The following is a 25,491-nucleotide window of genomic DNA, read 5'->3' as shown; positions in this document are numbered from 1 at the left end:
TTAGAATATGGTTTTGTCTCCCCAGGCGACCACTGTGTATTGAGTGCTACTTATCTGGTTTTATTGCAAAGTATTGTGTGCATTGTGTCATATCTCGGGTAAGAGATATTATTGTGTGTTAGTGAGTGTCATAATATAAATACCTATTTTATAAATACTCTATGTGGTTCTTGTTCACTTAACCTATACCTATAAGATTATGTTCTGGTAAAACAAGTTGCTTTACTAAGCCTGAAGGCTGCTCTCCGCAGCTACCACTTAGAGAGCTTTCTAAAGTTGTCTAAGACCACTAAAATCACCATTAGGGTTGTCTGGATTAGTGCAGGGTGCTACACTTACTTAGTGTGCACCGTATTCTAAGCCAGCCTCCTACAGGCGAGAAGTACACAACGGGGAGATCACAGCACATAAGGGAGACAGTAGCATGTGACCCAGATTGTCAATATTTGGAGCGGAGACCACATAAGACAGAGAAATGGAAAATACATGCACTCCTATGGGAAAAAGGGAGCAGGAGAGGGATGCTGTCAGCCAAGCCAAACAATGATAAAGAGGTTATGCTCCAGGGGAGGCACAAACACGAGATGTACAAGGCAAGCCATCAAATGAGAAGGAAGCAAATGTGTGTGGCAATAGGAACACCACCTTTTACTCTTCACTCACTTGTTGTTGCAGTTTTTCCTTCTCGTTTTCTTTTTTCTTCCCCTCTTTTTTTTCCTTACTGTATTTCTTTCGTTTTCTTCAATTTGGTTTCTTCATTTAATTTATGTATTAATATTGCCACTTCTCTTAGTACCTTTATTTCCTTTTTTCATTTTCTGTACTTTCTGTTTGTTTTACTGTTTGATTACTAATTATTCCATTCTCAATCTCCTTTTGGTTCTTGGGATCCATGTAGTTTCCTTGTTAATTTAATGTTTCATTTTATGGTCGGTCTCGGACAGGAGGGTTCTCCCTACAGCTCTCAGTTCTCTTCTGGGTCCTATTTCTCACCCTCATTTGGTTCTAGGCCCCCGTCATCATCATCCTCTGAAACTGCAGCCAACATCCTCTTGACCTCCTCAAAGTCTGGTAGGGCTATCTGTAAGCCCACTTTGGAATCCTCCTTTCCCACATTTATCCTACTCTCCTTGCAGAGCGTTTGCAGGTAAACCTTAGTGAGGTTGTCAACATTTACTAGTTCCATCTCCTTGGTAGCAGAGAAGGGTAGGGTGCTTCAATTTACAAAAAAATAAAAATAGCCATGGAGAATAAGGTGAATTTATAAAAAAGTTCACACTGAGGTCAAATTATTTATCCAGGATTTTTATAAAACACAAATCACTGTATGGTACTGCATAACCCCAAGTCCTAATTCACACCGCTGAACACCAATGTGAGACTTTGGGATGTTGGTTGACTGGGGTGTAAGGACAGGTCAAGCAACAGCCACAAACCTTTCTAAAGTGAACTACAAAAAGTCACTAATTTAACCTATGCTTAATCCTGGGTAGCTTGGCACAGGAGCAGTCAGCTAAGCTAAGAGGCAATGTGTGAAGTATTTATGCAGTACACAAAAAGAAATACAGTGCCAAGACGACACAGTAACAATCCAAAATCGATTCAGAAAACCTATCGACATCAAATCAGTAGAACCGGAGTTAAGAATATTTAATATTTTAAATGAAAAGCAGTAATTAAAAAAAAGCACCAACCGCTGACATCTGGGCTAGACTGGGGCAAAGTCTAAAGTTAAGACCAACTACAATGGAGTGCAGTTCAGATACACAAAGTGGATTGAGCCCCGTCAGCACTTACCTTCGCAAAAGGACAGATTTCAAGAAAAAAAGTCTCTGGAAGGTAGACGTTCAGCGGGGCAAGGCTGCAGGAGTGTCCTGTGGGAGGGGAGGTGGGGGTGGGAAGCATCATCATCAGATAAACGCAGAGCAAAGCCAGGGTGAAGATTTTTTCCATCTGACTTAGTCTTCGAGATGAACGTTGAAAATCCCCAGCGAGAAGAACCAGAAGTCTATAGTAGGAGACAGTGCCACACTGTTGGATACCTCTTTCGCAAACGACCACTGACAATGATTTGCTGCTGTGAAGACCATAGCGGGAGAAGCTGCCAAGTCAAACTGACCGGTAATGCACCTCGGGCGGATAGGCGGGCCGGTTGGACCCTGTCTCCTCCAGGTTCTCAGAGTACTTTTTGGGTAAAATGTTGTTTTCCCTCAGTTTTAGAAAATGGCCAATCAATGGTGCTTGAGTGGATGGAGACCCCTTGGGGGTTCAGGACTTACTCAGGCTTGGTCTAGGTGGGGGTTCACGATGGTGGGAGCCTGGTAAGTCCCTTTGGCTCTGAACAGGAGGACAGCAAAACTAGCCCTTGGAGTGACTTCTGAAGGTCCTGGGTGCAGGTGAAGATGCAGGGATCCACAGAAGTGCTGGCCTCTGAAGGTTCAAGGCAATCTAAAGTCAACAAAGCAGTTGTTTTGGGTACAGCAGCAGCCTGGCAGAGTACACAGCAGGCCACAGCAGCAGTAAGTTCTCTGAGAGTCCTTCCACATGTGCTGTAGTGTACTGAAGAGTAGGCCTGAAACCCCTATTTTTACATCCTGGTGCCCTACTCTGAGAAGTTAGGAGAAGTTTCCAGAAGGGTGCTTTGAAGTTACAGGAGTTTCCTGCCTCCCTCTTCCTGGCTCCTACCTGGCTGCTGACAATACAGTGCCATTAAGCCAATTTTGTGGTGGCACACCTCAGCCTATTCAGATCTAAGTGGGGCTGTGCTCAGATCCCACCCTGGATTGTTTATGTACAGGAAGGTGCATTCTGCAGCACACTTAGAAGTTGCACTTCACCATTATTTATTGACTGTTTATGTACAGGAAGGAACACCTTTTTGGCACAGCCTCATATTTAGAGATCCTTGTAAATCTGGGGCAACTGGGTGTTGTGTTGAAACGCCCACAGCAACACCCATTGCATGCACCTTTCATGCAGAAAACTGAGTGAAAGGGTACCATATTTACAAAGCAGCGATAAGCCATAAATTGGGACTTAAGGCCATTTTGCAAATAAGGAGCAGGGCATTGCGCCACTTGAACGTAGGTAAAAGTGACATTCCGATTGCACAACCTCTTTTGAAATGATACACCTCTAATATTTCAGGACTTAGAGACCCAAGATTGAATGTGTGCTTTCTAAATACAAATAGTATGTATTGAAAAGAGAACCACCCCACACCGGTTCCATAGTTTGAATAAGTGTATCCACATTCTCTTTCTAAAAGAATTATATGAAATCGAGACCAAAATCACAAACTTTCTTCCAGTTCCAATTTCTTTATTACTAAAAACAAGAATGCTCCACATATTACTCAAAAACTGGTGTTTAACCAGGAATGGTATTTTCCTGAAAGCCAATTTCTCGAAGTGAAGTGACATAACATGAAGCTTGGTCTATATACCGGAGAAGCTGTGGCTCTGTAATGAGGTGTTTTGAAGAGTGTGAGATCAAAAAGGACTAGCCTATTTGTGAATTTACGTAGACTCAAGACTGTAAGACGGGGTACAAACCCTTTGTTTGTTCATGAAGCCCTCACCCACCAACCTGGTTGGTGGCATGCTTCATCATCGGGCCCCCCCAGTGACACCGAGTGTGTCCCGGGTATGCTTCGACACCCAAATACAGCAGAGCAGGTATGTTTCTGAATGTGCAGTGTAGTGACGTGAAGGTGAAAATTTAAAAGCTATAGAGGGGTCCAAATACCTGAGGGTAAATTATATTTTAATAACTAGGTCCCTGTTAGCATTAAAAAAGGCTTCAACTTCCTGATTGCCATGGGCCTTGATTAAGGCTACAACTAAAGGATTGCCCTCGACCAAGCCAGAGCGTGCCTTACTTAGGTTAACACAAGATTGCAACCTCAAGAGTGTTAACTTGTGATCTGTATAAGTTTAAATAGGACAGGTACAGCCATGCCCAAGCCTGCTCATGCAGAGGACATTGCATCACAAGTACTCAAACAGGGGCTGGGTTGGTGTGCTGCTAGAAATGGCCTCCATCTGGCTCCACCTGAGGACATGTTGGTTCCCTGCAACTTCTGCTATGTATTGGTGAGGCCAATACCATTACCCGGTGCCATCATAAAGACTCAAACAGTGTTGCCTCTCCTGAGGAACTATAAGACTAAGCAAAGGCTGGGAGCATTTGACTTGTGAGCACACATAAAGTGCACCTGACCTTGAGTCACACTACTCCTAACTCACCAGAAGGGAGGGGAACCCTGAAACAGGGGGATCACCAGGGAGGAGAGAGATGGGAAGGAGTTGAGGCTTTGAGGGATTTCACTCAGGAACACTGTCTTGGTTGTTCATTGATATGTCTAGAATTTAGCACAATTCTGTGATTAAAGTACTTACTTTCTTGTAAAGAAAAGCACTGGGCTAAACATTAAGGGGCCGATTTGCCATTATTTAACACAGAGCAATGCAAGACAAGCTGTGTGACATAGAGAAAACAGGAATGCACCATAGCTACCAAGATATGGCACATCCCTGCTCTCTCCCTAAGCTGGCGCACTATGCGCTGCCTAGCACACGCACACTTGGGCCATGGTACAAGGGTGATTGGGTTGCAGGCAGGTTTGTTATTGTCAAAAAACAAAGGTACGGAGGGTCGAGGGGATTGTTTAATGACCTGACTACTCACTCCCCACAATTAGAATACATGACAACAGAAAGAGTAGACCAAGTCAGGAGGAGGTGTGTGTCTGAACAGGCGAATGTGAAACAGTTGGAAAATAGGTGAAGCCAAGGACTGTTAAGTTACAGAGGTTTGAATAAATCCCATCAGACCACCCATTTGGCGGAGTTTCATCATTTAGTACAAAAGTTCCTGGTAGATATGTGACTTTTCATAAGCACAATTTTTACTGTTCCTCATATCACCAATTTTTGTTAGTTGCAGTAGCAAGGTTATACGAAAGGTCCTGAAGAAAGCCGGGGCAGTTCCCCATAGGCTGAAACATGTCGACCATCTTGCCAGCGCCACAGGGTAGTGTCCAATCACCTGGCGTGTTTTTAAACCCTTGACACCTATGACCTCTATGCTGTGAAATATTCTTGAGTCTGAGTAGTCAATTTTATTCACCTTTATTATTATTTTTTGAGCACTGCACATTTTCAACTTAATTGGCCGGGAGAATGTTTGAATAATTATCAATTCCTAAATGATGAAACTCCGCCAAATGGGTGGTCTGATGGGATTTATTCAAACCTCTGTAACTTAACAGTCCTTGGCTTCACCTATTTTCCAACTGTTTCACATTCGCCTGTTCAGACACACACCTCCTCCTGACTTGGTCTACTCTTTCTGTTGTCAAGGTTTGTTATTGTGCCAGACACATTGCCTTCGTGCATAAAAACAACACTTAGTAAGAGGAAACATCAAGGAAAAATGAACACATTTCCCCACCTTGGGCCTCAATTGAGAGCTGTGCGATTTTGATGTATTCCCATATTTAAAAGTCTGAGAATGTGGCAAAAAGCAATGGTGAATGTATGGGAACACCCAGGCTCCACCCATGTAATGCCTTTATGGTGCACAGCAATGCACGACAGTGGCTTGCACTACCTTGTGTTACTCTGAAGTTACCAAGCCACTCAAGGCCAATCGAGGTAGCCTTGCACATCTTGGTAAATCTGACTTAAGGACTATGTTGCCCTCGCCTCACCTTGTTAAATCTAGGCCTAGGATTATTGTAGTTGTTGCATGGTAAGCTTGCGTAACCCCACACTACCTTCCTGAGAGGCCTGTGATGCTCACCATCGCTGCCCTGAGAGTCAATTACGAAGGGGTTATACTTGACCTGCTTTTGCAGAGCTATATTAGGGCCAGCCATGGGTCATCATTGGCAAATGACTTCAGCAACCCATGGTCGAAGTGCTGTAGCCTCTTCCTACCCCGTGCCTCCCCAAACAGAGTCTGACAAGAAGACTGGGCATTCAAGTCCATTTTAACCTGGAGATTGCAAATCATGTATCATTAGTCTATAAACTTCTATTAACTTTTGCATTTGAATCATCACCATTCATGAATATCTTGAGAGGGAAAGAAGGGATGTGCTCTCTTGGGTGAAATGGTTTATAGAAGATATGTAGATTTTGTTATAGATACAAAGCAATAAAAAGACAAGACAGTCCTCCTGACTGCAAATATGTATGGCAGGAGGACAGCCTGAACTGTTTTCAGTGCACTCCTCCAACTCCATAGTCTGCTTTTCAACGTTATGCTCTAACCATCAATGTTAGAACTGTAATTCATTTAATGTAGTTCCTTCACACTATCACAGATATGATAAATCAGTTCAAATTAACTCAATCCTGAACCAACCTGTTCCTTTGCTGTTGCTCCTGTGGTCCCTGATGGTTCCTGTTCCCCGGCTGAGAGCGCCACGTACCTTGCTCCCAACGCTGGTCTCCCCCCGCCGCCGCAGCCTCTTGAGATCTCGGCGCAGCCGCAGGGAGGGGGGAATACAAAACCCAGAGTGCCTAGCGGCAGGAAGCCGCACACGCCTGTTCTGCACCCGGAGGCGCATAAAAATCCAGGAGAGCGCCGGTGGAGCGGGGGCTCGAACTCAATCCTGAACCAACTTGTTCCTTTGCTGTGGCTCCTGTGGTCACTGGTGGTTCCTGGCCCCCTGCTGAGAGCGCCACGTACCTTGCTCCCAAAGCTGGTCTCCCCCCGCCGCCGCAGCCTCTTGAGATCTCGGCGCGGCCACACGGAGGGGGGGGACTACAAAACACAGAGTGCTTAGCGGCAGGAAGCTGCACACTCCTATTCCGTGCCCGGAAGTGCATACAAATCCAGGAGGGCCCCTGCATCGCGGGACACGCGCGGGCAGCGCCGGGCTAAGCCTGGGCAAAGGGCAGACCATCTGTGGCCATCAGAGGCCAAAGGAGTCTGGGCTGGGCCACTCCCCTAAGATTCACTCCCGGATTCACCTATTGCTGTTATTGCGCCAGGGGAGATAAACACAGAGCACATTCCGGCAGCATGACAGACACCTACTGACCGATTTAAGCTTTCCAAAGGTACTGTTTAGCACTACTTTTAGCAAATCGGGGATCCTCCGATTCCTGATCATGGCGAAATGTAAGCCCACACAATTCAGGATTGGGGGGGGGGGGTGAAGGTGAACTTGGGCGCCTTTATTTTACGAGCAGAATCCCTCCTAACACACAAAATACAGCTTACGGAAAAAAGATTATCATTGGACACATTAATTGCACGGAAACGATCCTCTATGGGCAAAATAGCGATGTGCCCGTCTCCTAGAGCTGACACTCCCCCAGATCAGGGTGGTAACAACACAATGTACAAAGTTCCCCAGGGAAGGTAGAAAAGGGGGGAAAAGGAGAAGGAAGAGTGTGGAGAATGGAGCGTGGAGAAAGAAGGGAAGTTCCCTTATTGGAACTAAAACCCTCACACACCTAGCAACCTAGGTGTCATGCTTCATCATATGGGTTCTGCTCCTCGTCTGACGGGCACCCGTAAAGGGGCTCTTTATCGGAGATCTTTTGTTCCGACCATATGGTGCATGCGGGTGAGAGGGATTGAAAAGGGGTGTAGTCGTGAGGAAGTGGTGAATTAAAAAAGGTGGGTCAGTCCACAATAAATTTTATTGGCGTGGCTGACGCCCTTGATTAAAATGGTGGGAGGGGAGATATATGCTTTAGGTAGTACAAGGCAAGATATCTACAACCCCCAATTCAGGTCAACATGTTTCATGCCCGGATGGCAATTCGTCAGGACCTAAGTGGAACGTACTACACAGTGAAAGTGTTAAAAAGGGATGTTCATACAACCTTAGTCCTTGAGGTCGTACAAGGGCAGGCAATTAAGTCCTGCTGAACTGAGGCGACCCTAAGGGTGATCCTAAGGTGCCCCACAGTCTGCTCCAGTGGGACCTGCACATAAAGGTCAAGTACCCAGGTAGCGTGCAGTCAGCGCTGCTAACACCTACCCCCACCGTCTGGTCAGGACAGAGCAGCTGGTAATCAAGGGCGTCAGCCACGCCAATAAAATGTATTGTGGACTGACCCACCTCCGATAAAGAGCCCCTTTACGGGTGCCCGTCAGACATTGCAGCGCCAGTGATGAAGCCATATGATGAAGCATGACATCTAGCTTGCTAGGTGTCTGAGGGTTTTAGTTCCAATAAGGGAACTTCCCTTCTTTCTCCACGCTCCATTCTCCACACTCTTCCTTCTCCTTTTCCCCCCTTTTCTACCTTCCCTGGGGAACTTTGTACATTGTGTTGTTACCAGTCTCTCGGACACGTACACTGGACCCCGTTAAATATCGTCCATTAACGGTTCCCTCTGTTGTTGATATACTCCCCCAGATCAGTCTAATCCCGTGCAAACTATACCCACTCACTGCACTAAGGCACAAGTCCATTCCAACCCAATAGCACAAGGGGCTGGCGAGTTAGCTAAACCAAGCGAGAGAAGGGGAACAGATTTTAATCCTGCACAAATCCCTATATGTGCAAGAAAAGGGCAGGTGGTTATCCCCCGTAGGTTAGTGGAGTTGAGTGGATTGGGGGAAGGGTCAGCGCCAATAACATTGGACGCAGGTGAATCAGACTCATCACCAGGGTCAGTTAGGGAAGTTGTCACACACTCCAAAAAGTCTCTACTCACCACACACTCTGCTCCTCTAGTCGCCCCGACAGCTGTCACCAAGGCAACCGGTAACCCGGCTAAGGGCGGGTCACATACAACAAGACCCAAAACTACATCTAAACGGAAAGAGGTTGACAAGACTAAAAAAGACGTGGAGGGGGGGAACCGCGAGTACAGTATGTCAAAGTTGCCCAAATTGTGTGGGGGTGGATTAGTACCAGGGAATTGCCTCGGCGTTAGAGTCAAAGTTGGAATCACTTTTAATTGTACACCTAGGGCCGGTGCTTGAAGAAATAAACAGACTAGAAGGGAAAATTTGCAGGATTTTAGAGCATGATAGGGGACAACTAGCCGTGATCAGCGCACGGGCGGTGGAGGAGAGGACAGGGGCCCTGCATTGCCCAGAGCCAGCAAGCACTAACAAGGGAACAGCTGAGGGTATCCCCCATGTTGACAAGCCTACAAGTGAGAAAGAGGGAGCGAAGGAGGGACCAAGGGCAAACATCAGGAGCCCAATAAGCTTGGGGCAAAGTAAGACCCCCAACCCCCCTATATCTACCACATACAATGAGGGAAGAAAGGAGACTGCCACTGTCACACACACAAACCCAACTGACCATGTATCTAGTACCCAGGGTCTTCAGATCCTGGACTTACCACCGGCATGCTGACAGGGGTCCCAGCATGTAGCCAGGACAGAGAAGAAACAACAAGAACCCTGATTAAAAAGGTAGCACATTGGATGACCAAAAACACGAATGTGAGCAGACCCCACCATAGGCACATTCTCATGGCAAGGAGGGTGGCATGGATAGGAGCTAGTAAGAAGAAATTCGATGGGGATTGTATTATTGTTAATCTTAGACATTCAGAGTTAGTTAGGGACTTGCTCTCCTCCCGGCAGTGGGGTATACATGAGGTAGACGGTGAGCCATGCCTTAAAATGTTGCCCTTGAGTTTCTTTCACAGGGACACATTTAGAGAGGTAGGCAATGTAGGCCATAGGCGGATTAGGAATGCCCCAGTCTGGGAGGACTGGCCCAAACCAGTAACCAACAGATACGCCCCACTCGCTAGTGCTTTCACTTTGGATGAATTAGATTGACTGGGTGCAGGGGAGGGAGCCGAAGACGCTATAAGACAGGAGAGCCCCCTTAGGACTGAAGCAATAGGAATGGCATGCACAACTGAGCCAAGCAACACAACCTCTCTGCAAGGGGAGCAGTTGAGGGAGGCCACTGATCCGCTTGTTAGACGTCTGGAGACGCCATTAACACCAGGGAAGGGTATCATAGAGATTAGTACTGATTCCAGCTAGATTAGAGCGGTATCATGGAATATTGCAGGACTATCGGCTAAAATACACAATAAAATATGGCTAGATTACATCAGAACATTTCATATCATCTGCCTCCAGGAAATCTGGGAAACTAATATCAGTGCTCCCCATCTAGATCAATATAAAATGTTTTTTGTTCCAGCACGCAAAACAACCATGGGGCGGGCTAAGGGTGGCTTGATCACATATGTGGACCTGACAATGCAGGGGATTTGGGAAGACTTGGGTTGGGACTCGGAATGCATGCAGGGAATTAGGTATAGCAAAAAGGGAGTAAAATTAATTATTATCAATTTTGTGGCGGCACAAACAATGCTAACACTGTGTGAGCTAGCCGTTAGGCTGGCTGCCATACAGAAGATAGGGGATACACCCTCTCAGTTAATATTAGTGGGTGATTTCAACTGCCACGAGTGCCCCACCATGAAATGGGGTACGGGAGGATGGATCTCCTGCCCAACTAACAAGGGCTGGCACTTAGAACATTCAAAAGAGGGAAGGGAACTAAGTAAGATCTTGGGCACACATGCCCTCATACACACCATGGACATGATCAAAAGGGGGGAAAATAACACAGGCATCCCGACCTTTAAAGGTAGGGGTAAGGATACCATCATTGACTTTATCTTCGTAACCAATGCACTTAAACGAATGATCACGAGTGTCAGTATAGAGGTTAGCGTATTCAGCGGCCATAATCCATTGGCACTGTCCATCAGGGATATTTACCCATCCACCAAGCCAGGTCAAAGGAAAGCCTGTGGCTTAGTTGAAGCCACTGACGGGGAGGAGACTGAGATGGAAGAATATAGATGGGGAAGCTTTTTACAGAACGCTTCTGGCCAAGTCTGAAAGCCAGATTTGGAAATGCCTAGATCCTGTGGTGGAGGGGAATGAACTGATTAGTGCACTTGGAAGCACAGCGCAGAAAATAGATGGGCTATTGAAGAGTAAAAAGACAAAACCTGAACCAATGCACCCTAGATGGTTTGATCACGAATGTACCTTGGCACAGCGTGAATTGAAGCTAGCACTTAAAACCTCCCCAAAAGATAAGAGCAAGGTGATCAACTCTAGGGCACATTACAAAAGGGCCATTAAACTATGTAAAACTAGGCTACAGGACCAGGCCTGGGAGACACTAAAAGAAGCCGCAGAGCGCAGGGATATGAATGAATTCTGGAGAGTAATTAACGATCCCTGTTTCCAGGATTCGAAAAAATCGAAGGTGGCTTGCCATATTCCCCCTGAATCGTGGGAGGAGCACTTTAAAAGCCTGTATAATTATGGTGGCTTGGAAGACTCAATAGTACCAGATACTGGAAATATAAATAGCACGAAGATAAGCTTCTCCCTGGGAGAGATTAAGGCAGGTATAGACGGGTTGACACAAAATAAAGCACCAGGCCCCGATGGGATCCCGCCAGACCTTTTTAAGAGCCAGGTAGACCTTTGGGCCCCTATTCTCACAAGAGTTCTTAACATATCAGTAGAATCGGGGATGCCGAGGTCATGGTCTAGGCCACCAAAGTACCGATCTTTAAAAAGGAAAATAGGAGTGACCCACAATGTTACCTGCCGATCTTGTTAATAGACGTGACAGTGAAAGTCCTGGGAAAGGTAATTCTTAACCGGTTGTTGTACTGGGCGAAGGAACACAACATTATTTTGGATACCCAGTATGGGTTTAGAAACGCCCGATCCACAGCGGACCAATGCCTCAATGTATACCTCCTGGTGGCCAAGTACACCGTGTCAAGTAAGGGGACGGTGTACTTGGACTTTATGGACCTGACCGCAGCCTTCGACTGGGTGAATCGGAGGAAATTGTGGGAATCCCTGGGGCAGCTTGGTGTTGACCCAGGTCTGATAAATATTCTGAGAGTGCTCCACCAGAACACCGCGGCACAGGTCAGATTTAATGATGGGGGAATACAACCAATCATTTCCCTTGCTCAAGAGGTGTGAGACAGGGATGTATCCTTGCGCCTTTCCTTTTCACTTTATACATAAATAGACTGGATAAGGCGCTCAGAAAACTAGGGGTGGACAGTCCGCATATAGGTAGGAGAGGTATACCGGTCCTACTGTACGTGGATGACTTAGTACTCATGGCCCGCACTGCTCGAGGATTACAGTCACTTATTAATGGTTTTGTCAGCTTCATGGAGGACCGGGATCTAACACCAAACCTTACCAAATCATACGTAATGGAAACAGGGAAAAGACCATCTAAGAATTTTACATTTACAATTGGGCCCCACAAATTAGGAAAAGTGCAGGCATTTAATTATCTAGGTATTTTATTTGAGAAGCACCTTAGTTTTAAAACATTGGTCAATGATAAATGCAGCTCACAAATTAGTTTGGTAGGTTCAATTATGAATTTAGCAAAAAGATTAGGCCGCTGGTCACCAAATGAAATAATGCACCTGTATAGATCTCTATCTTGCGCCAAGATACAGTATGGAAGCGAGGTAGGGGGCTTTAGAGATTCAACGCTGATTCATAAAGAGGAAAGCAAATTCCTGAGAAGGGTCTTGCAGGTACCACAAAGCACGCCCTCCCATATTGCTCATGAGTTAAGCCTCACACATATAAGCGAGAGGCTAAGCCTCAAACCCATAACCTGCTGGATTGAAATATGGACTAACCCTGAAGCCACACTAAGCAGGCAAATATTAACGGACTGCATTGCCCTGGACAGGGGACGAATTATACCTTGGCTTAAATACGTAAGGGAAACCTTGAAGGGGTTGGGTTATGTTAAGTATGTTGACGAACCCAACAAACTCATGCCTAAAGACAAGGGCATTATAAAGACGGAATTTTTAATGCAAACAGAAAACGAAAGGGAGGACAGAGAATTGATGAAATCCTCAGTGAGAGACCATTTGCTAACCAAATCAACTCCAGGAATGGAATTTTATCTGTCTCACATGCACAACAAACACAATAGATTCCTAATGACCAGATTCAGGTTGAATCTCCTGCATCACATCTTATCAGTCCCAGCAGGGTACACATCAGATATAGAGACTAAGGGAACGTGCGGCTGCGACCAGAGGTCTCTGCAGGACACTCTCCATTTCGTTTTAATATGCCCCTTTTATGCGTACCACCGGACAATTTTTTTAAAAGCAATTTTAAGGCAAAGCAGACTCAACCAGGCAAAGGTGGCACTACTATTTCTGAAATTGTCAGTAGACCCATTGACACTATTTTGTACGGTAGATTTTTTAAGATCGGCCGTGAGACTAAGGAATACTAGAGGAGATGAATAATTATTGATGATCCCCCTTGGCGACAGAAGGGGCGGCTGCACCAAAATTCCCCAGGATTGCTGTTTGCACTGTATAAATCATTTTTAACATGAATTTTTAAGACTTGAAATATTCTTAATCTACAAGTTCTTATATTTGTTTTTTAATGTTTATGTACCTTGTAATTGTTGTAAGGTTTTTTAAATGCACTTTGAATGGTATTGTTTTTATACCGAATAAAGTAAATTTGAATTGAATTGAACTCTTTGGTAGAGACTACAGTGAGCAGTGCACAGCTTAGTTGTGAGCCTTGAGTGCATTAGCTCAGCCCTGGTCTGTCGGTGGGTAATGTGCAGCTCATTGGGCCAACATGACTTTGGGAAATGTGCTGCTAAGTAGGGGTGTGGATGATCAGAGCACAGATGAGTAGAGGTCTCTGTATGTCACTCGAGCTGAGTGGAGGGCAGCTCAGTCATGCTCTTTGTGCACACCTCAGTGAGCAGATTGACCAGGGAAACTAGAGTTTGGGCAGTGCACAGCTCAATAGGGCTGTGTCGGTAGAAAGCATACAGCTCAGGGAGACATGGTGTGTGTGGATAATTTCAAAGCTCAGTAGAGAGCTATGTGTGTTCAATGCACAACTCAATGCATAAAAAAGAACCCAATTTTCTAGCTTAGCTTTACATTTACACAACTTGTGCCCCTAAAGATGGCACCAGTCTAGTTTTGGTTTTTGTCAGGATGCCCTTGTGGTCACCCACCCAGCCTGCACACTACATATGACACCGCTTTTTGAAATCTTCCCAGAATCTAACCATCATTTTTTTGTTTGATGCTGGCAGAATAAGATGAGATCTGAGAGGCAGAGAATTGAGATGGAGTTTGAACAGCTGCATCAGCGCCTGAGAGATGAAGAGCACACACTGTATGAGAGAATGAAGGAGATGGCGAAGACAATAGACATGGTTGAAAAAGAAAATATGGACAAACTGTCCAATCAAATTACCTCTCTCAAAGCCCTGATAACAGATCTAGAGAAGAAATTGAATGAACCAGCATTGGACTTCCTGAAGGTGAGACACTTCTTGGTAAATTCAAGATGATACAAATGTTTTACATTTGTATGGAGTGTGAGGTTTTCAATGTAAGTGGGCTACATGCCTGCTCAACAGAGACAGTATTGTACCGTGACCTCTTGTATTCAGACAACCCAACTAAGTATAGAGAAAAGCTCACATAAAAACAATCTGACAGGTTCAGCATAGACCGGCCTCCTTTTATATTGATAGCCAACACAGTATGAAGATGATGGGGTGCTGGGTCGTTTGACTCCATTTAGAATATCAGATTTCGCTTTCCTGTCTCCGGATTCAGAATATCTAAGAATGGAGTGTCAGGTGACCCTACTCAGAATGTCACATTTTCTGTTCTGTTATTTCAACTTTTTAAGAATATCAAATGCTACAGACTGTTCTGTCACGTGTACCCATTCGAAATGCTACAGACTTTGTATTGTGTTAAGTGGCCTCCATCAAAATGACTCAGATTTGCAGTGCCATTTGACAATATTCAGAATACCACAGATTGTGCCCTGTGATGTAACTCCATATGAAATATTGCAGCATAGGCTGTATTCTTGTTACCCTAAATTATGTCAGTCCATTCATTTCATAATGTGTTCTTCAAATTGAAACAATTCAAAGCGTAGTTCATCTTTTTGTAGAGATGGTAATTCTTTATGGTAAAACACTTCCCCCTGCCTTAGTGCCCAACTATATCACTGATGTTGAGTTTTGTTGCCACAGACAAACAGGGATCATGGATATGCACCATGACATAGGCCTGTCTCAGGGATTGCAGTTTTGTTGGACCGGGTTGGGTGCCCAAGGTGTTACCGTCATAGTGGTGGAAGGCTACCGCTTTTTCTAAGAGTAAAGCAGCTCAAGAGCCATGGTGGCAGCATACCTTGTAGTGAACAGTAGGAGTAAACAGGTCCTTTTAACCCTGTTTCCCTGGAGTGATTCCTACAGGCACACTCACCTTTTTGAAAGTTCCACTGCTGTGTGATAAGCTCAGTGAGATGTAGAAGGTTTCACAGCTCAGTAGTGACTCTGCTGCGGATGTGATGTCTGCTCTGTTAGAGTATGAGTATCCTTGGCATAGATGTACAGTGCTGCATAGCACAGGAGGGGTGACTCAACTCTGGATATATGTGTGCCTGGGAAAGGTACAGCACTGTCATATGGATACTTCGTTACATATATTGCGTTAAGTTAGCATGAGTGCATTACATGTTTAAACAGCCTTTTTTCCTTCGGCTTCAGTTTTGCACACGACACATACTTGTTGTTGTCGCCTTCACCCTAGAAGCGGTGAGGTGGTTTATTGGCGAATAATATGTTATTTCTATGCTATCAGCTTTGCCTGGTACACTTGGTACAACTGTCTGCACACTGAGAGCTGCACACTCTAAAATTAACCTAACACAAGGTTGCTGGGAGGCTTGATCCTCGCACCACATTAGACATAACACAAATAATGTTGATGCCAACATTTTGGGCTCTACGCGGGTTTAAGATAGAGTTACACGGAATGAACGTAGACACTTGGTGCTGCGCATGAAGAGAGCTGGTAGCTGTTGATGTGAACTGCTCCTACTGACATTGAGAGGTATGGGGCCGCCCTGCTAAAGCCCGAATGAGACCTTCTTAGATATAAAATAATATGCTAGATAGGGTGCGCGAAATCTAGGTGATATAGATTTCTATAGAAATTGCATTATAACATGCTAGCACCTTTTGCTTACTATGGATTAGTGACTATGCTGCTGACTCTGATTTTTATAATCTGCATTTTGGTATTATACAAGATACTGCGTTTGAGAACTTTGCATTGAATAATAAATATTTCAAACTTGCACTTGTGTTCTTTGACTCTCAGTTTTGGTTTGAAATGATTATATAACGAAAGAGTGTTCATGTGTTCCACGACTCCTGAGGTATTCTAAAGATCATGTTCTGGTTTGTCTAAGACATGAATCATTCCATAATGATCCATGAGACACTGTAGCTAGCTAGGTAAGGGGATTTCTGACACTGAGATGAGTTTTTGGATCATCCTAACTCACTGAGGTTCTAGATCTCTATGCACAGTTCTGTGGGAGAACGGAAACCCTGCTACATGGCGCCCAACGGTTTGGTTGGCCTTATTTCATGACACTCGAGTAGTATATCATTCAATCCTTGACACCTTCATTGCCGTTTCCGATAAACGGTGGTGTCGGAAAAACCTACCTATTTTTGAAATAGGTCTTTTCAAGCTTGAATTCTTCTTTAAACGGTTTCTTTGAATTACTACCCAGTTGTGCTACAAAGTGTTCTTTGTATTTTTTCTCTTCCTGTGCTAACATGGCCGTGGACATACCGCAGCATAGCCGCGTCGCGGTTCGCGACCACTTGCGGGCATATAATGTGCCTGCGGAAGGCTTGGCTGTGGTTCTAGTGGTGAGTGCGGAACATGCATACCCGTACGAATTGTTTTATTCCTGGGTGACATTTCCGGAAGTGGACGCAAATTCGGGTGTCTACCATTCATACACTGCCTCGGCTGTACCAGGGGCTTATGCTCCGTACAGGGCACTGGAAGTACCTATTGACGTTTGGCAGCACGGAGTTTGGTTTGGTGGCGCCCTACCCCATTCTTTAACGGCTCCGAGGTTAGGTCCTTTGTCCATTCCGGGCACAAATTGGCCCGCGTTGGGTGGATTTACTCCTCATCCTAATCGCGCCACTTGTAATGTGAATGACCTGCGGCGTCTTCATGATGTCGCGGTTGACGTGATTAGAGCGCTTGTTCATTACATTGGTCGTAATATTCATGGCGCTGCCCCCGCAGGTGCACAGCTTCGGGCTGAACAGGCTGGTTTGAAAATCAGTCTTGGTGAATTCCGTTATGGGCAGAAAGCCAGATAATAAGGATGATTTTCCTTACTGGCTTGCCGAGAAATTCGATCAGCTGGAGGCTGTGTTTCCTAATACGACTCCGGGTGAAAAACACCGGATTCTTGCGCTTAGTTTACCGAAAGATTTGGCCCCTGAACTTGCTGACTGTGAAACATGGGGTAAGGCTTTTGCAGCGGTTTACTCGAGGTGCTATGGCACCCCGTCTGTGTCTATCCTGTCTCTGGTCCTTAAACGTGTACAAGATGATCACGGACCGGAGGCGGCGGTTGAATTGGGTATGCGCCTGAGCGGCTCGTTTGAGACGGTTTGCGGTCTTGTCCTTGCGAATGTCAAGGGGGATGCAGTGAACTTTCAGGTGGCCAATGCTCTGGCGTTAATTCCCGATGCCGAGAAACCCCGTCAGCTGGCAAGAATTATTGTGGCGGCTTATAAAATGGTTGGCCGCACTTCTAAGGGTTTAAAGGCTTTTTCTGAAAAAGAGAAGAAGCAGCCCCAGGGACAGTCTTCGGAAACGGGTGGACAACCCAAGTCCAAAAAACAAAATTGGCCTAAAAAGCAGAATCAGGGTAAGCAACAACAACAGCAGACACAGGTTTCAGGTCCTACGCCTTTGCAGCCTGCGCAGTCGGATCGAGTTTATGAATTGCGCGATCGCGCTACGATTAAATCGCCTGATAGGTTTCAGGCTTCTGACCAACGCTTTCCTCGTTCCTTTCAGGACTCATCGGCTCCGTCAACCGGTGGTGGAGGGGGCGGCAGGGGCAGGGGTGGCCAGCAAGGACGTGGCCAGCCCCGCACGCGAAGTGAAGGGGATCAGCGGGACGACTCTACGCCAAAGAGACCGCAGTTTGCCAAGAAGAAAGTCGCAGCCTTAAAGGCGCATCGATATGCCCCAGATAGTGAGAACGCGGCTTCGGAATCTGACGTGGGCTCTGACCTTGCTGGACAGCGCGGCGGAGATTACCATATTGAGAGAGGCCCTCCGTCCACTGTTGAAGGTGACAGCGACTGAGACTTTTATTGTGATTGAAACAGCTGATACACATGTTGCTCCCCCTGAGAGACTTTTTGAAATTGTCCTGTTGATTGAAGGTGACATGCAGCGAACTGTAAAAGGGGTATTTTGGGAGAATCTTTCGGATACGTATGACATTTTGCTTTCGGAGGCTGACTGGCCCCCACCTTTTGTTCTCGCAGCTCCGCGAGGGGAGGAGGTAATCCTCCCCAGTTTCGCGCACACTGTATCGAGAGTGGAAGCGCTGCATTTTGCAGAAGAGTGGGCTCTGGCGCTTGCGCCGGCTGTGTACCGAAATCAGTGTGGCTGGGATAAATTGTCCCCTAGCCATGAGATTCCTTTACGGTCACAGCCGCAGCCTCAACCCCAGTATCCCATACGGCGTGAAGCTAAAGCTTCGGTCGCGGCTATCCTTGAACAATTGGAATATCAAGGTGTAATTGAAACGTGTGTGTCACCAATGAATAATCCCCTTTTTACTGTAAACAAGCCGGACGGCTCATATCGTCTGGTTTTGGATTACCGGCATTTGAACTCGCATTGCCGTAACTGTGCAGTACAGAATACTCACGGCTCTGCCCTAGTGAATAGTCTTGAGCGTAAACGGTTCAAAACCACGCTTGACATTTCCAATGGTTTTTATGCACATAGATTAGATGGTCTAAGTTCCCAATGGACCAGTTTTACGTGCGGCGGCGTACAAAAAATGTTTAAACGACTCCCAATGGGATATAAAAATAGTCCTGGAGTGTTTTCCGCCCGCATAGTCTCTCTTCTGGAGAGCTTCGATCCAGTTGCATGTTCGTATGTGGATGACATTTATCTCACAGACGACGAGCTTTGGGTGCATCTGTGTCGAGTAAATAGCATAATTTGTAACTTTGCAGACATGGGTTACAAGTTTAACTTTGCAAAATCACACATTGCGGAGTACACAGTGTTGTTTCTAGGTTATGAACTTAACCACGAAGGAAAGGGGTTGGCTCCTCACTTCCTGGAGAAATGCGCGCAGTTGCGCTCTCCGACAACGCTGAAAAAATTACAGTCTTTACTGGGTTTTTTAAATTTCGGAAGGACATACATTCCGGAATATGCCCAGCGTATCAAGCCTTTATATGCTTTGGTACAACCATCTTTTTCCAAATCATGCTGGCTGCCTGAGCATTCAGCCATTCTGCAGTCTTTGCAGGCTGATTTGCTCACTTCTGACTACTTACAGACTCGTGATAACCAGACCAACCTGGTGATAAGAATTATCCCTGGGACGGTGGGTTTCACGTACCTGACTTTTAATGAGGGGGATACTGTACCTATTGCTTACAAGTCACACTTGTACACGTCGGCTGAACTGCGTTTTTCCACTGTGGAGAAAGTGTTAACGGCTGTGCAGATGGCAATTCCTAAAGAACGTGCCCTGTCGCAGGGAAAGCGCATGTTGGTTGTTACCCCGTGTCCTGCCTTGGAGGCGGTCACGAAAACCAGTGTACCGAATTCTAAAGCTTTGCACCCTCGGTGGATTCAGTGGGCTACATCCTTGACATCTCAGGATGTCACGTTTATTTTTGACGCCGCTTTACGGTCGCAGGAGTATTTACAGTATGAATTTGTTCATCCTGCTCCTTTAGCAATGCGGCCGTTGGAGGATTTCCATTGTATCATTTACACTGATGGTTCGGCGCAGGTTGCGCATGGCTCTAAACATGCCTACGTTTCCGCTTGCGCCATTGTGGTCGGTGCCATGGTGAACGATGAGTTCAAGTCCAGTGTCGTGCACACGCAGACGCTTGGGGATTGCACCGCACAATTAGCTGAGCTGCGTGCTCTGATGCTTGCATTGGAGTACGCTGATCCTTGTGTGACGACTTTAATCGTAAGTGATTCTTACTACTGTGTCCAGTCTTACAATGAGAACTTGTTCTTTTGGATTCAGAATGATTTTCATGATTCCAAGGGTAGCACAATAAAACATAAAATGATCTGGGTCCGAGTGGCAGAACTTAAAGAGAAACTGCCGCTCGTGTTTGTGATTCATACTCTAGGCCACCAGCGCGTGGGGGTCCACGCTGTTGGCAACTCGCTTGCTGATGAAGCAGCGAAGTCAGCGGTATCAAAATACTTAGTTGCAGCAGTCACGAGGTCCAAAAGCAAAATAGATGATGACATCTTGGCGGCTGTTGCTGCCACGGAGAAGGGAGGTAAATATCCTGCGGGGTTCCCTTCGAAATACACATACCACTTAAGTCCCGATAAGGTTCCTTATGTGAAAATTCCTGAAGTTGGAGAGCGTCTGGTTCCCAACTCGGATCGCAGAGCTTCTCTGATTACAGCGGCTCATGAAGGTGTGGCGTCTGCGCATGCGGGCGTCTCAGCCACTGTATCTCAGCTACAACAGAGGTTCTGGTGGCGGGGACTGTACAAACAGACGCGCGATTTTGTCCTTATGTGTGACATTTGTCAGCAGATTAAGCCTTCTACTGCTGCGCGTCCGCCTCAGACACAGTTGTACATCTCTAAATAAACCACTTGGATGTGTTTATTTGGATCACTGCGGTCCTTTTTCTTCTGATACTGCGTATAAATACATCTTAGTAGCAGTTGACTCATGCACACGCTTTGTGTGGTTATGGCCGCATCGCAGCGCTGATTCACGGACTGTCATTAAGGATTTGCGTGTCTTTGTGGGAATCTTTGCTTGTGGTGCTTTCCATTCGGACCAGGGTCCGGCTTTCGCCTCTAAGGCGTATAAGGATGCTATGGTTTCGTTGGGAGTACAGGTGAAGTTTTCAAGTCCCTACAGGCCTGAGGGCAATTCTGTGGTAGAAAGAATGAACCGCGACTTAAAGCAATCTTTGACAGCCCTAGTTATAGGCACTGGTAGAAACTGGCTGACCCACCTCTATGGCGTGCAGCGTGCGCTTAATAATCTCCCTAGAAGGTCTCTGGGTGGGCGGACCCCATACGAAATGCTCTTTGGTATCAAGATGTACGTCCCTGACCTTGATGGTGCAGACTGCCAGGCCCAGGCCGCGGCCTTTGACGTAGATGAACATTGCAATGTTTTACAGGATCTACAAAAGACCAGAGACAGTCTTGCAAAGGAACACTTGCCCTCCACGTCGGATGATGCGTTGCAGATCCCGGTAGTTGGCTGGCTACCCCAAGTTGGAGAACTGGTTCGAGAGAAGATCGATAACAAGAAAGAGTTTGGTCCCTCATATCGAGCGCCGGTTCGAGTCCTTGGAGTGAAGGGCACAAGAACAGTCATTTTACCACCACTTCCAGGTCGTAAAGAAAACAGATTTATTTCTATTGACAATGTCAAGACACACAGGGTGGCCGATTCTTCATAGCATGACACCGGCTGTATCCTGTCCTTCCATGGTGAGGCACTCTGTGCTGGCTATAACATCTGGTGCAGATCAGGAGGTGTCCCTCGAGATGCCTGCCATATCCAGTCCTTTATTAAATACTATTCCTGTTACTAACATTGATGAAGTGACATATGCAGATCCTGCTGATTTATCTATGTCCGATTTACATGCTCGTTTGGCTAACCAGTCCAGATTCTCTTTTGACTCTGATTCGGGACTTTCAAAGAAACCATCGACTATTGCAAAATATGCCACGTTGTTTAAAAAACATTTTTTAATTCCACCTTGGACATACATTTGGCTGATACTATTTTCATTTTATCTTTTTATGTCAATTGGTTTTGTGTTTTATTTTTACCGCCTGATCGATGGCCATTATGTGAAAGAAAGAACAGGAATTCGGTACCTTAATGGAACATTGGCCCCTCTTTCCTCCTCACATTCAGCACACAGACTAAAGAGAGACTTACATTCAGTAGAGATTACTGCTTGGCCTGTCCTTGACGGGATTGTGTGAGATGCGGTTAGGTTTCAGATACATGGCCCCACAGAAGTTATTAATGTTCCTAATGTGCTTAGAGTAAACATGGGAGATGTGATTAAGCAAAATATTCGTTCTGATGATTGGGATCTTCAGGCCGTAGAAGCATTGTTCTCTGATTTGAAATATTATGCGGCCTTTGATGATGAGGATTTGTATTTAGATTCTGTCAATTATGGTGATTTGTTTTGTTACCAACATTATGGAAATCATTTCTTGCACAAGACAAGTTCCAGGCGGGTTCCTGTGAATTACACTCAGTGGGAACATTGCCCTACTCCTTTACAGGGGAGCTCAAGTACGTTTCTGGGAAAATACTCTTACTTTACAGATTTTAATCAATCAAATCCTGAGTCGTTTTATTTTAAAGTGAACCAGAAATTCATGCCCAAAGTTAGACTAACTGACACAAAATTGCTGTATTCAAAGTCCTTTCTAGAAAGGTTATCTGTGGATGGCTATGAGTTATGGAAGGATGCTATTGACCTTAAATCGGTTTGGGGTACCAAAGATTGGCAGGTACAAGGCACTGAGGCTTTGCATCGTGCATGTCTCATCCCGAATCACATGTTGTTTTTAAATTCTACTATTTCCCAAACAACATGTTTTGGATTGGCTACATCTAAAAAATTAAATACCCCTACTATCCCTGATTTGGAAGAATATTCAGGTTGGAGTAATTTCACTACATTATCCATCAGTGGGATACAAGCACTTTTGCAGAATTCCTCCTTTAATATTTCCAGTTTTGATCCAGATGGGTGGCTTTTATGGCAAAGAAGCTCTGATTCTTGCCAACGTCGTTTTTTGGGTTTGTCTGAAGGTTTTACACACATCAGGCCAGATCCCAGGTTTGACACAGATCACACTGTTACAACTTATTCAGTAGGCAAATTGTGTCAGAACTGGTTACAACATTCCACTTTAGCTGCAGTTAAACTGCATCTGTCCCAGTTGAATGAGAATATAGAGCTAAATGATTTTATAAAAGGCCCGACTATGGGTAGGTCTAAACGCTTTATTTATGCTGTTTACAATGAAATTTGGAAATTTTCACAAGTTGAAGCAGCTAAACGCCTGAGGGCTATTGATCAAGCCAATTTGGAAAAAGTGCTTGCAGTGGTCGATAACAGTATTAACATGCTTTCTTCCAGAATTTACACATTGGATAATATTGTTTCTTCTGTTGTTGATATTGTACATGATGAAGTGTCCACGTTATACCATGGTCAAAATCAATTGCGTTCTGTAATGCAGTTTGCCTGGACTCTACAGACAATTAAGGCTGGTCGAGTTCCCTGGACCTCATTGAACGTTTCATCCCTTTTCGCCCCTTTTAATCTTACTGAAAAACAGCGCATGCTTTCAATGCGTGATGCATCATTTTCTATGTTACATATTGAGAAGCTAGAATCCTTACCTTTCTCTGTCGCTGAAACCACTACTGCCACGTGGCTTATTCATGGTTTAATTACATTACCATTTCCTTTATATAAATTTACTAACTGTATGCGGTATATTGCTATAGGACGATATGAACCACTAGGCAATGCATTCCTACATGAGGCATGGTCATTACCATACACATACAGATGTCTGAAGGATGGGAAAGAAGTGAATCTTAATGGTGAGGAATGCACACAGTCACCTGACCATTCATTAATATGCAGACACATTCAGTTACACGGTTCTTGTAATCAGGACCGCCCAAATTTAGCATGTGTTTTAAAAGGCACGCCAGTTCCAGCAGTGGTTCCCACATTCACATTATTAGCTAATGGTAGTTATTTGCTTTTAAACAACGAATTATGTTGTGGTTTATTAATTGGTGTGGCTTATGTGGTAACTGTATCAGAGCGGGTGGTGTGCTGCAAGAATGTTCTATACCCACCCACGCATGGGTCTTTAGATGTCTCCATCTGGCCACGGATTCCAACCTTGGAAGCAAAATTCAATGGTTTAAGCAGAATAAGGGCCCTTTTGTCTCAAAAACAAGTGACCCTGAGTTCGGCCCGGGAAACTTATGTCCTTCACATAGCTAACACCCGCACGGAGGTGCAGGCGCTTTTAAATACTGATTTGCCGTTTCATTTCTGCGAGCTGGTACACCAGATTTTTAATGCTTCTTCAACGACTGGGCTTGCACATTTTTTCAAGTTAGTAAACAGTGGCCTCGTGACTACGTTTGAAAAAGTTTTTGGTATCATTCCCACGTTTTTCCACACTATTTTTTCGAGTTTGTTTGGTGGACTACCTGTGTTGCTGGCTGTAGCCGCAGGCATTCTGTTGGTGTTTTTCTTCATAAAACATGGATGCCCATCCTGCGCAAGACGCCGTTCAACGCCTCCTGACACTGTGCCGTAATCGGATGCTCAATTACTATGGAACTTTGCCGCTTGCAGCATTAAGCACGGCCTATAGATTGTCATTTCGGTTCACCGACTTCACGTGTGTCCAACCTGTGTTTCACTGCCTGAGCTGCGAGTTCGATTGGGCCATTGATTTGTGCCTATGCTTGAGGACTGCTCCTGACGTCGATTTTGATCAACTAATGCGTCCCGTGGTGGCTCATGAGCTGATCTGTTCTGGCGAAAGAGTTATGGCCTTGGCAGCGATAAATGGAGTTCTGGGCCAATGGGAGATCTCTGCAGCGGCGGATGCCTTTCTGACACACAGCGATCTGGTGAACCCACCGAGTTGTCCTCTGGCGTTACAGGAGGATCCGATGCTGGAGGAGCACGTATGTTCTTTCCCATTGCTGAATTGGATTGCTGAACTATTTTCAGATGATGGCAGTGATTTCATACTGGAGGCTGTTGCAACTTTCTTTGCATATACTTTCCATTCATGACATGCCTGGGAGGAGTGCTTTGTTGTGAAATATGACTTTCCCCTCGCTGAATTGGAGAGATGGAGTGTGTTCAGCTGATGGAGAATTCAATCACGTAATGTCGCTGAGGATAACGTCATTGTGGCACATGACTTTGGATATCGGATAAGTGCCTTGTTTTTTCTCTTACAGACATTTGGATTGATGCGGCCTGGTCCTACTTTCATATTTTTGAGAACCGGCGAATAACTTTTGGTTCGAAAGTTTTGTTTTTATTTTTAGACTTGAGGCCACTGTAGGCATTCATACATATTCATTCATACATATTTTTAGCTTATTTTAGCTCAAGATTATTGAACTTTGCTTTCAATTTTGGTATCTGATTTAGTATTGCCTTTTCCCTTATGTTTGACGGTGCTCGGACCAATGGGGGGTGTCATATGGATACTTCGTTACATATATTGCGTTAAGTTAGCATGAGTGCATTACATGTTTAAACAG

The 25,491-nt window shown here is 45.3% G+C and overlaps 1 protein-coding gene across 1 annotated transcript in view; it reads left to right on the top strand.

Annotated features, from left to right (window-relative positions):
- Positions 1 to 25,491, top strand: part of LOC147725107 (uncharacterized) — a 352,179-nt gene that overhangs the window by 69,212 nt on the left and 257,476 nt on the right. Inside the window, exon 3 of the mRNA XM_086918171.1 lies at positions 14,114 to 14,344. Within this exon, the coding sequence (XP_086774297.1) occupies positions 14,114 to 14,344 (231 nt within the window). The remainder of the gene's footprint in view (positions 1 to 14,113; positions 14,345 to 25,491) is intronic.

Source organism: Lissotriton vulgaris, chromosome 4_1, assembly GCF_964263255.1.
Source record: "Lissotriton vulgaris chromosome 4_1, aLisVul1.2, whole genome shotgun sequence".
In the NCBI taxonomy this organism is placed as follows: domain Eukaryota; kingdom Metazoa; phylum Chordata; class Amphibia; order Caudata; family Salamandridae; genus Lissotriton; species Lissotriton vulgaris.
The sequence above is the reverse complement of the archived record's forward strand: the minus strand, read 5'-3'. Positions and strand labels throughout refer to the sequence as shown.